The sequence below is a fragment of the Ictalurus punctatus genome, chromosome 4, assembly GCF_001660625.3.
Source record: "Ictalurus punctatus breed USDA103 chromosome 4, Coco_2.0, whole genome shotgun sequence".
Classification (NCBI taxonomy): domain Eukaryota; kingdom Metazoa; phylum Chordata; class Actinopteri; order Siluriformes; family Ictaluridae; genus Ictalurus; species Ictalurus punctatus.
Genome location: NC_071284.1, coordinates 23,848,547 through 23,867,403, shown reverse-complemented (window position 1 = coordinate 23,867,403; position 18,857 = coordinate 23,848,547). Strand labels below are relative to the sequence as shown.

Below are 18,857 nucleotides of genomic sequence, written 5' to 3'. Positions count from 1 at the left end.
GTTGTAAGCACACAATTATAGACAAAAGTCTTTGTATGCTATAGCATTACCATTTCCCCTCACTGGAACTAAGATGCCCAAAGCTGTTCCAGCATAACAGTGCTCCTGTGCACAGAGCGAGCTCCATGAAGATATGGTTTGCCAAGGATGGCATGGAAGAACTTGAGTGAGCCCTGACCTCTAACCCCACTGAACACCTTTGGGATGAACTGGAGCACTGACTGCACCATAGGCCTCCTTACCCAACATTAGTGCCCTTGTAGCGTAATGAGCACAAATCCCTACGGCCACAGTCCAAAATCTGGAGGTTATTATAACAGCAAATGGAGACTAAATCTGGAATGGGATGTTGAACAAGTGATGGTCATGTGTCCACAAACTTTTGGCCATGTATTGTTGAAATGAACGTTTCATGATCACTCCTTCACAATATTGTATTAGTTACCGTATTTAGCTACATAAATTGCAGTTTGTAGTCTTTTCATGCCACGGTAATCTGTTAACATTTCTGCCGCTTGTAATATATTTGTTTGCGCAATTTCCTGTTGATTTTACAGCCCTTTTGATTCTCATTGTTTAATCATCCTGGCAGGTTGAGCCGCTCCTGCACTCCCTTTTTTTTATCTTCAGAGCTCATGACTGTTAACCGCCTACTGTGTGACGTTAAAGCCCACCCAGGAAGCATGAGTCACAGGGAATGTTGTAAGGTTCTGAGCCTCAGGTTTACCGTGTGTGTTTTAAACAAACAGTCCAGCACCTGTTTTTCCATGAGCTCCCCATCCTGTTCCATTGATTTTAATTATTCTACGTGTGTGTGTGTGTGTGTTTTCTGCTCTGTCCGTCGTATCTCATCTGTATGTGCATCATGGAGAGATGATTTGTGCAGCCCGCTTTTATCATCATGAATTACTGCCCAGTTTAGAGCCTTTGTTCTTGTTGAGGCTAAATAAAGCTTGATCTCTTCACCTGGCAAGTGTAAATTAAATGGGTGTTTATTCTTGTGTTTTAGGATGTAGAAGTCGTCCCCCGACAGGTTGTCCAAGATGTTTCTCGTTTCCATTTACGTCCAGTAAATATGACGATATGTTAAACCGTGGAAACGTTCGAGTACAAGGTGATATTAAAAAGTACATGGAGAATCTAGGCAAACCCCCCCCCCCCCCCGCAATTACGTAAAAGACAACTTGATAAAATGCAAGAATAACGTGCGATGATGTGCAATAACGGCTATAGTAGTGCAGGAAAGGTTTTTCATTGATCAAAGATGATTTCGAGTGAATATTTGGTTATATGGGATACGAGCACCAGTATTAATTTGAGTATTGAAATTGCTATGCAGGAATTCATTCTGCAGGAGTCCGTGAGAAATGATGACGGGAGAAGCACTGTCGTGGGATCAGGGGCGGAAGAGGGGGTATGGGGGGATAGTCTTTCATGCAGGCGATTGGATATGAAGCTTGCAGGACAAAAGTTAATGCACTTCCAAAACCACGCCATCAAAATGGCATAAACTATAATGGGTTTACATCGGATTTATAGGTTAAGCACATTTTAGTCTCAGCCACACTGTGGCGTTTAAAAATGTATTTATTTACTGCTCTAGAGTGGGGCATTCATTGCTGTGTTTGCAAACGCACATTATTATAAATGTGCGTTGCCACTGTGAGCACAAATAAAAAGTTGCGGGAAAAAGAATCCACCACAGCATGTGATGTGTCTGATGCGGCCTGATGCGAAGCAGAGCTACTGATCATTTTCCTATAACAGAGTGCCTACAGAGTGTGTTAGCACAGCAATTACAATTCTTAGTTTATTACTTAATAATATGTTTGGTTTTTTTCTTTCTTTTTTTTTTTTTACTATTCACATTTACACTTAATATTGAATATTGTTTTAGTTCCTGTCATCTCTATCTTGAAAACACATTCTCTCACCAGCCTCTCTCTCTTCACTCTCCTGAAGTTTATAAGACCGAACACGCAGCTTGTCATGCTACCAAGAAACTGGAAATCACAATGTTCTCCGTCATGAAGACTTTCCCGTGGTGGAAAAGCATCACCGTGTAAACGATTCTACATTTGTACACTTTGTTAAATAGCAACACATTATTTAATGTGCTTTTTATAAAGAATTGTATTAATTTTTTAAAATTAGCTTTCGAATATGTGAAGCGTCCACCATACACGTTCTAGTCAATAAGTCGAAAATATTGAAACAGTTCAAATGTTCTGGTCATAAACGTACTTCCACATCAGGCGCAAGTTTTTCCTGATGGTTCCTTAGACCCTCCCCAATTAAGTGTGCAAAATTTCACACCTTTTTACTAGACGGTTCTATGGGCTGCTTATAGACACCCTAGCCATGAAAAGAAGACGATTAAGAAGAAGAAAAATTACGCGAAAGTTTTACCACACAATGCTCTGTCAGTGTTTTGCTTCCCTTTGACTAAATGATATGAAAACAAAAAGACCGTTCAGTTTGAGCAGTTTGATAGCACCGATCGTTTCGATAGTTGCCATGGTTACAGTGAGGGGAAAAAAGTATTTGATCCCCTGCTGATTTTGTACGTTTGCCCACTGACAAAGAAATGATCAGTCTATAATTTTAATGGTAGATTTATTTGAACAGTGAGAGACAGAATAACAACAAAAAAAATCCAGAAAAACGCACGTCAAAAATGTTATAAATTGATTTGCATTTTAATGAGGGAAATATGTATTTGACCCCTCTGCAAAACATGACTTAGTACTTGGTGGCAAAACCCTTGTTGGCAATCACAGAGGTCAGACGTTTCTTGTAGGTGGCCACCAGGTTTGCACACATCTCAGGAGGGATTTTGTCCCACTCCTCTTTGCAGATCTTCTCCAAGTCATTAAGGTTTCGAGGCTGACGTTTGGCAACTCGAACCTTCAGTTCCCTCCACAGATTTTCTATGGGATTAAGGTCTGGAGACTGGCTAGGCCACTCCAGGACCTTAATGTGCTTCTTCTTGAGCCACTCCTTTGTTGCCTTGGCCGTGTGTTTTGGGTCATTGTCATGCTGGAATATCCATCCACGACCCATTTTCAATGCCCTGGCGGAGGGAAGGAGGTTCTCACCCAAGATTTGACGGTACATGGCCCCGTCCATCGTCCCTTTGATGCGGTGAAGTTGTCCTGTCCCCTGAGCAGAAAAACACCCCCAAAGCATAATGTTTCCACCTCCATGTTTGACGGTGGGGATGGTGTTCTTGGGGTCATAGGCAGCATTCCTCCTCCTCCAAACACGGGGAGTTGAGTTGATGCCAAAGAGCTCCATTTTGGTCTCATCTAACCACAACACTTTCACCCAGTTGTCCTCTGAATCATTCAGGTGTTCATTGGCAGACTTCAGACGGGCATGTATATGTGCTTTCTTGAGCAGGGGGATCTTGCGGGCGCTGCAGGATTTCAGTCCTTCACGGCGTAGTGTGTTACCAATTGTTTTCTTGGTGACTATGGTCCCAGCTGCCTTGAGATCATTGACAAGATCCTCCCGTGTAGTTCTGGGCTGATTCCTCACTGTTCTCATGATCATTGCAACTCCACGAGGTGAGATCTTGCATGGAGCCCCAGGCCGAGGGAGATTGACAGTTCTTTTGTGTTTCTTCCATTTGCGAATAATCGCACCAACTGTTGTCACCTTCTCACCAAGCTGCTTGGCAATGGTCTTGTAGCCCATTCCAGACTTGTGTAGGTCTACAGTCTTGTCCCTGACATCCTTGGAGAGCTCTTTGGTCTTGGCCATGGTGGACAGTTTGGAATCTGATTGATTGATTGATTGCTTCTGTGGACAGGTGTCTTTTATACAGGTAACAAGCTGAGATTAGGAGCACTCCCTTTAAGAGTGTGCTCCTAATCTCAGCTCATTACCTGTATAAAAGACACCTGGGAGCCAGAAATCTTTCTGATTGAGAGGGGGTCAAATACTTATTTCCCTCATTAAAATGCAAATCAATTGACATGCGTTTTTCTGGATTTTCTTGTTGTTATTCTGTCTCTCACTGTTCAAATAAATCTACCATTAAAATTATAGACTGATCATTTCTTTGTCAGTGGGCAAACGTACAAAATCAGCAGGGGATCAAATATTTTTTTCCCTCACTGTATATTGTGACGTTGTTCGACCGTATTCATCACTGACTTAGAACTGCTGTACATTTTTGCCCTGATCTACTGAATATCAGAACCATATCAATATAAGAAAATGACACGCCTTCCAACCATTCAGCGTTTACCCTGCCAATGGTGTACGTCGTGATACTCGACACGTCTGTTCGCACTGGAGGTTTTACAATACGGTCTGATCTCGGAGTTAAACTACTTTGTAGGCCTGTATAAATACTTTTGGATACTTTAAATCTATTTGTTGTAATGATGATGAGTCTTTATTGATCACATATACATATGCACAATGAAATTCTTTTCTTCGCATACCCCAGCATGTCAGGAAGCTGGGGTCAGAGCGCAGGGTCAGCCATGATACAGTGCCCCTAGAGCAGAGAGGGTTAAGGGCCTTGCTCAAGCACCCAACAGTAGCAGCCTGGCAGTGCTGGAGCTTGAACCCCTACCTTCTGATCAGTAACCCAGAGCCTGGCAGTGCTGGGTCTTGAACCCCCGACCTTCCGATCAGAAACCACTGCCCCCTTGGCGGTGGCAAGAAGACTGCTTAGCCTTGTTGCTAGGCTAAGCAGTCTTCTTGAGTCTTAAGCAGTGTTCATTGTCTCTTCATTGCTTTGCATGTCTGTAGTGTGTAAGGACTTTGAGTGCACCACGTTTTTTGACTTCTCAGTCACATTGGCTTATTCTGCTTTCTGCTGATAAGACCGTAACGAACCACTTGGCTGTTTACTGTCCGAGATAAAATACAGCTGTGTGCTCTTGTCAGCAGGGAATCAGTGTTTTGTAAAATTAGTAGTCTGAAAGGGCAGCTTGCAGAAGTGCTGAGGTTTTCCTGAGTATCTTCGGTTACGTTGTGCAATCGGAGGAATGCACATTCCGCTTTACTGTCTCCTCTGTAATTACGTCTTCACCCGCCCACCCTTTCTCCTGCCATTGGCTAAGGAGACATGACTGGCATTGAGGTCTAGCAGTGGAATAATGGCGGTATGAAAAAACCCTTGTATGAACTTCAACATTGAGATTTTATTAGTTTGAGTGTTTTGTGGCTGTATGTGGTATTTGTAGAATTATTGCAAAATAAATTGCTATCCACTTCAAAGATGCTCTCATTCAAAGTGAATTATACATGCAGCACTGAGCTGAGCAGCTGAGTGTTCAGAGACCCAACAGTGTAGGCACTTCAGGCATCGTCGGGTATAGACGGTGCTATTTTGATCAGAAACAAATCCGCCTTAATGCTTTAGCTACAAAAAGCAGGAACACTCTGGCTAAACAAAGCATTTGGACAAAGGCCAGAGAAGACTTCCTTTACTCTTGTAACACACGCTGGAGCAGACGACCAAGCTTTAAAAGGGGGGGGGGGGGGGGGGATAGAAGATCAAAACAGTTAGTGGACGTCTTTGAAACACCCAAGTGGAATTCCTGAAAAGTGAACATGATTTGAATCTTGTGTCTTCAGTTCATGCCCAAGTCTAGACAAAACTATTTTGTTTTCAAAAGTCTTGCAAAACAGTGGGTTGAAATTCCGTCTCCATGAAGAAACAGCACCGTCAACGTCAAAATGCATTACCTAATAAAGAGGATAAAAATTCAGCTCCCATGGTTGCTCATGCACTCATTAAAACTCCCAAATAAAGATTTAGAATTATTTAGGTTTTATTATTATTTTTATTTGAATATTTACCGGTAAGTAGACTTGAGCTGCCTGTGGTGTCATAAACCATTTTTTTTTTTTTCACCTCACTTAATTCACATCTAATTAACTCACTTCTGTAACTCTCTTCCGTTCTGGGTTTTTGGCCTTTCAGGTGATGCTATGCTGTTAAATAAGTAATGTTTTATTGGCGAGGACGCGAGCCAAATTAACTTTCACTGCTACCTCTGAGAGAGTCTTTTTTTTGCCTTTCGCTTGTCATTTCAGCTGTGCAAGCGTTGCCGTTTATGGAGTGTTTGTGGGCGTCATCAAATGCAGATCAGCTGCCTGGTAATTTACGGGTGATTTGGCGTTCATGGACATGCGTACGCGAGTGCGAAGAAAATCAGTGTTTCCAAAACATTTGTAACTCCGGCTGAAATTTCTTATTATTTTTACAACTTTTTTTTTTTTTTTTTTTTTTTTTTGGCAACTTTTTACACACACCAACAAAAGTTTTGCAAATTTCAAACCGTCCATCGGTAGGAATTAAGCTTAGCCAATGACCGCGCACCACTCAGGAACCTTTTAAGCTAAATCTTTGTTCATATATTTCACTAGAGGGAAATTCATTTACACGTTATGTCTACTGAGTACATATTAAAAATGAATAAATAAACAACTAAAAAAATGACAAAAGATTCACAGGAACCCTGTGACATCTTACAACGTCTGAAGATTTTTAAACGAAGCTTGCAATCCCTCAGAAGATGGAGTTAGCGTCAGACCAGATTTGCACAAACATTTTGTGCTGTATTATTTGTGATGTGTTACCATTGAATGTGCAGACAACGATGCTGCTCACAGTGCATTATGGATAATACCCCCCCCCCCCCCCCCACCTCACTCACTCACTTGTGCTCTCTCTCTCACTCACTCACTCACTCACTCACTTGTGCTCTCTCTCTCACTCACTCACTTGTGCTCTCTCTCTCACTCACTCACTTGTGCTCTCTCTCTCACTCACTCACTTGTGCTCTCTCTCTCACTCACTCACTTGTGCTCTCTCTCTCACTCACTCACTTGTGCTCTCTCTCTCACTCACTCACTTGTGCTCTCTCTCTCACTCACTCACTTGTGCTCTCTCTCTCACTCACTCACTTGTGCTCTCTCTCTCACTCACTCACTTGTGCTCTCTCTCTCACTCACTCACTTGTGCTCTCTCTCTCACTCACTCACTTGTGCTCTCTCTCTCACTCACTTGTGCTCTCTCTCTCACTCACTCACTTGTGCTCTCTCTCTCACTCACTCACTCACTCACTCACTTGTGCTCTCTCGTGCTCACTCACTCACTCGTGCTCTCACTCACTCACTCACTTGTGCTCTCTCTCTCACTCACTCACTCACTCATGCTCTCACTCACTCACTCACTCGTGCTCTCTCTCTCACTCACTCACTCACTTGTGCTCTCTCTCTCTCACTCACTCACTCACTTGTGCTCTCTCTCTCACTCACTCACTCACTTGTGCTCTCTCGTGCTCACTCACTCACTCGTGCTCTCACTCACTCACTCACTTGTGCTCTCTCTCTCACTCACTCACTCACTCATGCTCTCACTCACTCACTCACTCACTTGTGCTCTCTCTCTCTCACTCACTCACTCACTTGTGCTCTCTCTCTCACTCACTCACTCACTTGTGCTCTCTCGTGCTCACTCACTCACTCGTGCTCTCTCTCGCTCACTCACTCACTCGTGCTCTCTCTCGCTCACTCACTCACTTGTGCTCTCTCGTGCTCTCACTCACTCACTCACTCGTGCTCTCTCTCACTCACTCACTCACTCACTCGTGCTCTCTCTCTCACTCACTCACTCACTCACTCACTCACTTGTGCTCTCTCTCTCACTCACTCACTCACTAGCGCTCTCTCGTGCTCTCTCTCACTCACTCACTCACTTGTGCTCTCTCTCTCACTCACTCACTCACTCACTTGTGCTCTCTCTCTCACTCACTCACTCACTCACTTGTGCTCTCTCTCTCACTCACTCACTTGTGCTCTCTCTCTCACTCACTCACTCACTCACTCACTTGTGCTCTCTCGTGCTCACTCACTCACTCGTGCTCTCACTCACTCACTCACTTGTGCTCTCTCTCTCACTCACTCACTCACTCATGCTCTCACTCACTCACTCACTCGTGCTCTCTCTCTCACTCACTCACTCACTTGTGCTCTCTCTCTCTCACTCACTCACTCACTTGTGCTCTCTCTCTCACTCACTCACTCACTTGTGCTCTCTCGTGCTCACTCACTCACTCGTGCTCTCACTCACTCACTCACTTGTGCTCTCTCTCTCACTCACTCACTCACTCATGCTCTCACTCACTCACTCACTCACTTGTGCTCTCTCTCTCTCACTCACTCACTCACTTGTGCTCTCTCTCTCACTCACTCACTCACTTGTGCTCTCTCGTGCTCACTCACTCACTCGTGCTCTCTCTCGCTCACTCACTCACTCGTGCTCTCTCTCGCTCACTCACTCACTTGTGCTCTCTCGTGCTCTCACTCACTCACTCACTTGTGCTCTCTCGTGCTCTCACTCACTCACTCACTCGTGCTCTCTCTCACTCACTCACTCACTCACTCGTGCTCTCTCTCTCACTCACTCACTCACTCACTCACTCACTTGTGCTCTCTCTCTCACTCACTCACTCACTAGCGCTCTCTCGTGCTCTCTCTCACTCACTCACTCACTTGTGCTCTCTCTCTCACTCACTCACTCACTCACTTGTGCTCTCTCTCTCACTCACTCACTCACTAGCGCGCTCTCGTGCTCTCTCTCCCCCACTCACTCGTGCTCTCTTGCGCACGCACTCTCTCTCTCTCTCTCTCTCTCTCTCTCTCTCTCTCTCTCTCTCTCACACGTGCTCTCTCTCTCCCTCTATCTCAAATTGCTAACGACAGCTAGAAAGGAATTGTAGTTTTGTCTGAGTTTCACTGACATCTGCTGTGAGAGCTAAAGAAGAAGGAAGGAAGCAATTTAAAGTAATGGGATGCAGTGAGTATACTCAGTAGTAGTCCAATACTTCTGTTTCCTCCAGACCTACAAATAGATTAGTGCACACACGTGTGCGCGCACACACACACACACACACACACACACACACACACACACAGAGCCGTCTTTTCCTGCATTCCGGGCTCAGATTCTTGAATATGTCTCTGTTCACTTAAGAGCTGCCTTGCGTGAACTGTATTTGAGCAGCTTCCATTGAGATGAAAGGACAAAAATTCAGCTGCTGTTATTATTGTTAATTTCAGTAATAGCTGGCCAATAATATACTTGGGCATTTCTGCTTTAAGAAAATGTATTTTACCCAAAGAATATGAAAACGTTTTGGTTTCGGCTACTTTCTAACCTCGCCTTGGTTTGCCTGCGTGCAAAGATCACGTTTGCAAGGAGTAAGATAAACAAATGCCGCAGTAAGTACAGTCAGGCTGCCTAAACATGTCCAAAACCTCACTAGCCGAGTGTGACTTTCTTATAGTTTTGGACAGCTATGTGCCATACTGAAATGGACATGCTCCTAATCGATTCGGTTTGTGTTAAAGATATCCTGTCAAAATCTATGCGATGCTTTTGCACCATTACCTCATCATCATCAAGAACAGAAAAGAGTACTTAAGGCATTTTCAGACCTGTAGATCTGTGCTTTGTTCTGAATCGGCATATTTGGACAAGCGAACATTGATCCTCTTTGAAACGGTGCCTATTAATAAAGGGGATACACTCTATCAAATGGCACATAAAATGTACATTTTGTAGTAATTTTTACAATTAAAATGAACAAAAAAACAGATCAGTCACATAGAAAAAAGTAAGTACACCCCTACATTTATCACACTTTCAAATTCATAAAATTAGAATGAGGTGTTGAGGTTTGGGTGCTGGTGATGAGAACCTGTTTAGCGAGTTCAGGTGTAACTGGTCTTATTTATACCCCTCTCATATCTAGTGACTGGTGTTCCCTTTGCTATTGAGGTGTGTGGTCTCATCATGCCAAGATCTAAAGATTCTGTAAGGCCTTCAGAAAAAAAGGTTACGGATGTCTAGGAGTCTGGCAAGGGATTTAAAAATATCTCCAAATTGAAGTGTATCATTCCACTGTAAGGACAATAATCTACAAATGTCGCAGATTTCAAATGACCGCCAATTTGTCCAGGACTGGCCGTCCCACCAAATCCAGCCCAAGAGCAGACCTTCTGATGCAAAAAGGAGTCTCCAAGAACCCCAAAATTTAATCACAGGATCTGCTAGTAAGTCTTGCAGCTGTTGGTGTGAAAGTGCATGCTTCTACAATCAGAAAGAGATTGCACAAATTTGACCTGCATGTGAGGCGTGCCAGGAAAAAGCTTTTGCTGTCTTAATAGAACATTAGAGCAAGACTACAGTTTGCCAATGAGCATATGAATCAAAGATAGAGTTGTTTGGCCACAGTAACAGCAGACATGTTTGGTTCAGACCAAAGACAGCTTTTCAGGAGAAGCATCTCATACGAACTGTGAAGCATGGTGGTGGAAATGTTATGGTTTGTGGTTGTATTGTTGCTTCAGGGACTGGACAGCTTGCATTCATTGATTCAACTATGAATTTTGCATCATATCAAAGAGTGCTTGAAGATAATGTGAGGTCATCTGTCCGAAAGTTGAAGTTGAACCAAAAGTGGACCTTTCAACAGGATAATGATCCTAAGCGCACTAGCAAATCCACCAAGGAATAGCTCAAAAAGAAGAAATGAAGGGTTATGGAATGGCCTAGTCAAAACTCGGGTTTGAATCCCATTGAAATTTTGTGGGGGGATTTGAAACAGGTAGTACATACAAGAAAACCCTCAAACATCTCGCAACTGAAAGAATATTGCATGAAGAGTGGTCATAAATTCCAGCAAGCTGATGTTGTAGACTGGTGGACAATTATGCAAAACGCCTACAAAAAGTTATTTCTGCTAAAAGGGGCAATATTAGCTTATGAGGCCAAGAGTGTACTTACTAAGAATCTCACATCTATTGACATTTCTGTTGAATAAATGATTGAAAAAGCTAATTTTCCTTGTGGTTTTGTTCAAGTATTCCAACTTTTATTAATAGGCACTATTTCAAAGATGATCAAACGTTTGCTTGTCCAAATATGTCAAAAAAAAATCAACAATTTCCAAGGGGTGTACTTATTATTTCACGTGACTATATTATTGTGGCTTTCTTTTTCGCACTAGTTATTATAATATATCTAATTTACATGTTTAATAGAGCAGTTAAAGCCCATCTCCTTGAGATGCTCAATAAACACCTTGCAAACTTCTGTGTTTTTATGTGTTTTTGAAAGTCATTTTACCTCGTCTGTGGTCCAAAGTTAAAGTTTGCTTCATGTTGTGCGCCGTTAACAAAACAGACACTTCACTGAACGCACTTTCCATCATGCATTGCTATATACAGGTTGGTTCGTTGTGTCCGATTGCTTGATCACCCCAAGCGACCTGCTCCAGAGTTCATTTTCAATCGTTCCGGTTCAGGTAGTCTCAGAGTGATTGTTTTAGTGCACATTAGAGCACGATGTCCTAAACAAACCGAACCAAGGGAGAATACGCACCAGGTTCCGAAACAAACGCCCCGAATGAGCCAGGTGTGAAAACGGCCTTACAAACTCTGTACAGATGACGACGGCCAAAGTTTTAAAATGGATAAATGACCTAATAAAAAGATGTTAAATGACGAGATATGGCGATGAGACTGAGACATGTCAGTGGTGCTGATGATGAAAGTGAGAACTCATTACTCGTTTAACCAGTTTTCTCCCTTTTCACATTAGGTTTTCGCTGGCTACCATACGAACAAGCGAAAATGTGAACGTTTCCAGTCAGTGTCAAGTGGGCGGAGCTAATCTCGGGTGCTGACTGTGTAAACTTCACCTCACCTTAATCCCAACCTTGTAGCTTTCGTCAACACTGTGTATTCCTACCTGAATGTTATCTTCCATAATATCATGTCGGTGCGAGCACTCCACGTGGGCCCAGCAGGGTGCGAGTCTCGGGCAGGATGATGTTAATAAAGCGTGCTCATTAGAATATTCCTTTATAGACGGAATGGATCTGTTGAGTAAGGTTAAATGTACCACTTGAGTTTGGCATCACAGCTTTCTCGAGTTTCTTGGAGTACATTCACTGGGACTCATGTCTGTCTTGCCCTTCACATTTGTTGTTGTTGTTGTTGTTGTTTGTTGTTTTCAGCTCAGCATGGAGAAGAATTCAAATGACTTTTGGTTATCAGTTCTTGTTGTTAAACATCCTGTTCTTCACTTGTTCTCAGCATGATTTTACCTAATCTAGTCAAGATTGTTACTGGTTATTGCAGTTTTAATGTTTTCTCTCTCTCTGTGTGTCTGTGTGCGTCCTCAGGAGTTTGCAGCGCTGACTAAGGAGGTGAATATGTGCAGGGAGCAGCTGCTAGAGAGAGAAGAAGAAATAGCCGAGCTGAAGGCTGAGAGAAACAACACACGAGTAAGTGCAAAGCAATATGGTTTCTCGTCGTGTTGGAGCGCTACGATGATTGTCCAGACAAGTACAAGCACTCTGTAAGGCTCACCATCTTCTCACAGCTTCCTGCTTGCTGATAGCCACTATCATATTGTGCATACATGAGCTCATGGATGCCCACGATTGGCTCATGTCACTATGATTGACAGTGGAGTGAGAGAGTGTGTGTGTGTGTGTGTGTATATGTGTGTATGTATATATGTATATATGTGTGTATGTGTGTATATATATATGTATATATATATATATATATATATATATATATATATATATATATATATATATATATATATATATATATATATACACATACATATATACACACACACACACATACATGCGTTACTTCTGGTTATTTCTTTGTTCCACTACCAAGCTACATTAGACACTAATGTTAGTTGGTTCAGGTGGTATAGCGGGTTGTCCACTAATCGTAGGGTTGGCAGTATGATTCCCGGCCCACATGCCGAAGTGTCCTTGGGCAAGACGCTGAACCCCAAGTTGCTCACGATGGCAAGTTAGCGTCTTGCATGGCAGCTCTACTACCATTGGTGTGTGAGTGTGTGTGTGTGTGTGTGTGTGTGTGTGTGTGAATGGGTGAATGAGACACAGTTTAAAGCACTTCGGATAAAAGCACTATATAAGTGTGCCATTTGCCATTTAGTTCAGTCAAGGTGTCTTTCTGTTACTCACGTCGCTGATTATCGTAACTTCATTCGAATATCACACGAATATCTGTAAGTTAGCTTGGTTAGCGATTTCTTTAGTTGTGAAATAGGCTACGTTAGTTACATCTTTTTCTCTAGTTAACATTTCATGAGAATTACTCCCTAACAAAAACATTTATTCTTCATTTATACTTTGTTGCGGTTCACCACATGGATGGCTCGCAGCTTGCTTATCCGAGCCGATAGTTGTAACTACCATCCCAAGGTGGCACATCATCGTTTGTCCAAACACTGATTGATTGCTGATTGGCAGGTCAATCCTATTGCCAAAATACCTCTCTGTTTGAGATCAAGCCACCACTCTGTTGTTGTTGTTGTTGTTGTGTTTTTTATTTTTATTTTTATTTTTTTGGTCATCGCATGGAAATCCTACTGTTGTTTTTACATTCATTCTGATATGTCGCCTAAATGCCTTTGTAAGTTAATTCGGCTTAAGGCGCTCCACAAAAACACTTGCTGCATGTAAGACTTTGTATGGTAGGGGAAAACCCTAAATATAACTGAAGGTAAAATGTAGTAATCTTTCCAGAGGCATACACGTGCAATCCATTTATTTTATTTATATATATATATATATATATATATATATATATATATATATATATATATATATATATATATATATATATATATATATAAAATATATAAAATTTTATTTATTTGTTTTTACAGATGACTGATTTGGATGCAGCTAAAATCCCACATATACTCCAGTGATAATTATACTATACATTCTCCGAATGTAAAGTTAGTCCAATCTTTTTAAAAAAAATTGAGAGCATTTCCACAAAATTTCTTAAAGACAGAGTGGCTGCAAGAATTTGCAACATGTTTCAGTTATTTATTTATTTATTGTTTTTTTCCCCCCCAATAAATTTTCACAGGTTTACAATGATGGTCACTGTTCATCAGCTTCAGTCCATAGAAAGGCAAGACTCCTAGAGAAATTGATAATATTTAAATGATCTAAATAATTAAAATATCGAGATAATAAGTTTGGCATTACTAGCAGTAATGCTCATGTCACAGCTTCACAAAAGTCATGCGGAGCATCCCTGGCATAAACGACAGGTTTACAGAATATTGCAGTCCTTCAAACCTCTTATTTGACGAGCTTACTGTTTATTTAGTAATGAATTCACAGGGGATTTTCTGTCTGAAGCTAAATCCAATTTAGCCATTTTATTGCTCTGCGGGGAAAATAGATAACTGCACCAAAGTTGAACTTTCATATATGTTACACATTTATTTAAGCCAAGATTCTCCTGTGTTTGAGAAGAGTGTAGAGACGTGCAGAAAAGGCAGGAATATTCTCACAGAGCTGCGCTAAGAAGCGTGTGGAACCTCTAATCTGTAAGACGATGGGACCGCCTGACACAGTTGGAACCGGACCAGATTTTGTGTGTGTGTGTGGGGTGGGAGGTTGGAGAGATGGAGTGAGGGATTAGGGCCAAGCGGGGAGGATGAGTGTAGGCTTTGTCATTCTAATGGAGTCTCACTGAGCATTCTGGCAGGTCGAGACTAAAAAACACACACACACACAACACACGTCCTTGTGAGGACCTTCCACTTACATATATGTTGATGCAGCTAATTAATGTTGTCTACACCGAAATCAAACACTAAGCTTAACGTCAGTGTCTAAAGGGAAACATTTGCCCCCCCATAAAACCTCAAAAAAGCTCAAAACGTGTCATGTATTCTAAGTGAGGACATTTGCTTATTACTAAGATATAAGACCATGGCCTTGACCTGCACTTCTTTATCGTGTTTGTATGTTTGTTTTATTTGATATATTTTTGGCCTATTACTAGAGATTGAACAGTTTTGCCTGTTAATGAGCGGCTGAGAAGCACCCGCTGTCATTATACAGTACAAGAGTGGTCTCTAGAGGCGAAAAAAAAACCCCATCGCTGACAAATTTTGTGGCGTTATTTGAAGTGTTTTTTTTATTCATTTTGGATGTCGCTGTTTTTATTTGTTATTTGGAGTGTTACTTTTTTGGTTCGGTTTGGATGTATAGTTATTATTTACATTTAATATTTATTAATAGTTCATATATATATTAATATTTATCTAATTTTAAAAAGTACAATACATTGTCCTGGTACAGGTAGTACTGTTTATTTTTGTAATGAAGTTCAGCAGTATTTTACTCTGAGTGTTACGTTTTCATTCAGTATCAGTTTTAAAAAGTATCAGGTGATTAATCGGTTATCGGCAGGTCCTGCCCAACTTGGTTGTCGGTATCAATAAAATCAGTCGACCTCTATCGGTTACCTCAGTTGTAAATTCTTTGTATATCTTGTACTTGGTGGTTATAAGCAACAGGGGATGCTATTTAAATCTAAACATTTAGCACAGATGTAGCACACTGTGATGTAGATTGTGCTTGCTTGTTTTCAGCTGCTGCTGGAGCATTTGGAGTGTTTGGTGTCTCGTCACGAGCGTTCCCTCAGGATGACGGTGGTGAAGCGTCAGGCTCAGAGTCCTGCCGGAGTCTCCAGTGAAGTGGAAGTTCTCAAAGCTCTAAAATCCCTGTTTGAGCATCATAAAGCCCTGGACGAGAAGGTATGGAGTTTGAACGACTCCTTTTCAGAATAATATCTCCGTAGGCTGGTATTTGCTGTGTGGCCGGTAATGATTATGATTCCTGTTCCAGGTGAGGGAGAGATTGCGTGTTGCTCTGGAAAGGTGCAGCGCCTTGGAGGAGCAATTAACAGCTTCTCATAAAGAGGTAGGAATTTCACTTGTCCAAACACACACACACACTCTCACACACACACACACACAGAGCACAACACTGCCTGTGAATACACACGTGTGGAATGTTAACACTAATGACAGGAATCAGGAATTATCATAATTGGTTTGTAAAACAAGCACTCAGTTCTTCACAAGGCGACGTATACTGAAGCTACAGGATGAACCAGTTCTATTATTTTCCGTTGTTGTTTACGTTTTAAACAAGGAAATTCTTCCAAGTCTGTTTCGGCCTGTCCAAACATGAGCAAGAATGTATGCTGAAATAGAAGCATGCATAATGAAGACATCACAAGCCAGTAAGATAACGCTTTATCATCAGTACTGGGTTGAGAACAATCTCTCATCCAGGCATCTCCAGTAATGTTGGACCAACGAAGTGATTGTGTCTGGTATTAGAGCCCAGTGTGTAAACACCCAGTAACACTGCTGTACCTGATTACCAGCACCACACGCCTTACTGCCTCAGTGTCACTACTGTGCTGGGAATTCTATCTGATGAATGGTGGTACTTTGGTAATCCCTCACTGTTGGTACGGGAGCGGGGGGGTTGGATGCCTGGGAGAACTGCTGGGCTTCCGATAGTAACAGCATGCCAACACAGTGACCTATATGTAGGAGTACTTGAAAAAATGGCATGGTGTATTGCACAGCATCTTAGAAGTAATGCAGCAGTCAACTATTCATTTCCATAATAATACATAAGACTAATAGTAATACTACAAATAAGTAACAGAAGAATATGAAGAACACGACTAGGAAGAATAAGAATGTGTAGAGGAATGTGGAAAAAAAAAAGTTTACAAAGAATGCAACCAATAAGACGAAGAATACAGAAGAGGTCGTATAATTGGAAGAATATGATGGATTATGAAAAGGAATAAGAATACTGAAGAAGAAGAATATGAAGAGGGAGAAGAATATGACGAGGAAGAATTTAAAGAAGACAAAGAGGATGAAATATGAAGTGGAAGAAAATGGAAAAGAATGAGGTGGAAGAATATGAAAAAGAGGGAGAATGACGAAGAGGAAGGAGAATACCAAGAAGAATACAAGAAATTGAAGAAGAGGAAGTGCAAGGAGATGAACATGAACAAGAAGAAAAATATGAATCAAAATGAAAATGTAGTTGTTATAATTGGATATAAATTATATCTCAAAATCTACATTATGGCTGCAGATATGTCTCTTCCTCATTTCCATGTTCTCATGTCTTCCTCCCCCTACACACACACACACACACACACACACACACACACACACACACACACACACAGATAGGATTAGGACTGACAGTAGGCTTGGGGCACAGTTGCAGATTGACCTACATTTCAATCGTGTTGGCTAGAAACACTGATCCATTATAACCCGCTACACACACACACACACACACTCTCTCTTACTCACTTTTAGGTAGTTGTGCTGTATTGAATCTATTCAGTATGATGTACCGGAATATTCAATACAATATTGTTAACATGAACACTCCAGAAATGGCGCTTTCGAAGAGGATGTTCACACTTTTCGTCAAGAGCTAACTCTATAATCTTTAATATCTCCAGCTGTGTTTTTGTATCCGCAGCTGGCCTGTGATCGAGAGCGAGCAAATCTCACATGCACAGTCAGCTAGAAGCGCTCGTGGTCACGAGTGTGAATGTCCGGTCCCGGAAAGTCACACTTCTCAGAGTTCGGTTGTTTCACACGAAACCGATCATCACGGCTTGGAAAGTCGATGCCGATATTGAATCAGGGAGAGCACTAAAGCAAGGTCTGTTCTCCGTTTCAGAATTCCATACTACGAGAGCAGAACAATCAGAAGAAATTGCTCATCGATGGCACAGCAGAAATCAACCACAACTCTGAAAGCATGCCCAGCACCAACGGCAAGGTAAAAGAAAACTAAGACGTGGAAACACTACACGGTGCGAGCATTTGTGAAGGAAACGCACAGCGTGTGAATGTGGAAAACATTCAGACATGAGAACGAAATAACTAGCGTGTGATACCACAGGTAAACACTACTGCCTGTTATGGCAGTGAGCTTTGAATGGGGTTCACACTGGTATTGACATGGGACGTGGAGCAGCCAAAGTGTGTGTGAGACCATAGTAGCAGATAGCAGTGTTTGATTTCTTAAGTACATTTTTCGTTGAATTAAGTACAGAAAAACACAAAAAAATTACCGTATAGTTTTGGTTACTAGCTGGTTAACTTTAGCAAAACAGGGCAGCGAATAAAGACATGGATCCATAGAAAAGGTACACGTTTGCTCACGGATGACTGTGACGACGTCAGGATTCGAGCCCGGAACTCGAGATCTACGACAGGGCGAACTCCTTTTCTGTTGCGCCACTCAGGGGTCAAATGTGTGAAATGCGCACACACACAAAGAACCCACTAGCCTGATTCAAATAACACATTTAAGGAGTTTGCTAACATATAACAGATACCATATTTGAGGAGTATGCTAGAAGAGTTAAGAAAAGAGTTGCCAGTTCACAACTTTCAGTTAAATATGTCCGACTGTGTACGAGCGTGTGCAGTCATGCACACGCAGCAGGGAGAACGGTAAAGCAACGGTGTGCGTAGCTGCGAATTCTAACCCTGATCCGATTCTCGTTTCTAGAGGTCATCCGACGGCTCTTCGGGTCCCGATGAGGACGTGGGGAAGGTGTCGGAGCTGCAGGAGGTGATGGACAGGCAGAGCAAAGAGCTGCTTCAGATGAAGGAGCGTGTTGTTTCCTTCAGCAGCAGAGTGAGCGAACTGGAGGAGGATCTGGACACGGCCCGCAAAGACCTTATCAAGTCGGAGGACATGAACACCCGCCTCCAAAGGGACATACGCGAGGTGATGCTCATGCACAAATACATGTCATCACTTCATCCACATGCTGTATTTAGCAGACTTACACAATTTTGTCACAAGACATGGAACATATGCGATCACATCAACTACTATTATTACAGTTATGCTTAAAATGTGTTTTATTATAATTATGTGTCTAAT

General features: G+C 42.0%; 1 protein-coding gene across 11 annotated transcripts in view; it reads left to right on the top strand.

Moving 5' to 3' along the window:
• ppfia1 (PTPRF interacting protein alpha 1) overlaps positions 1-18,857 on the top strand; it is a 97,820-nt gene that overhangs the window by 32,031 nt on the left and 46,932 nt on the right. For all 11 annotated transcript variants that reach the window (XM_053678081.1, XM_053678079.1, XM_053678075.1 and 8 more), the window contains exons 3-7: positions 12,222-12,323; positions 15,494-15,658; positions 15,750-15,824; positions 17,637-17,738; positions 18,477-18,698. In XM_053678081.1, the coding sequence (XP_053534056.1) occupies positions 12,222-12,323; positions 15,494-15,658; positions 15,750-15,824; positions 17,637-17,738; positions 18,477-18,698 (666 nt within the window). The remainder of the gene's footprint in view (positions 1-12,221; positions 12,324-15,493; positions 15,659-15,749; positions 15,825-17,636; positions 17,739-18,476; positions 18,699-18,857) is intronic.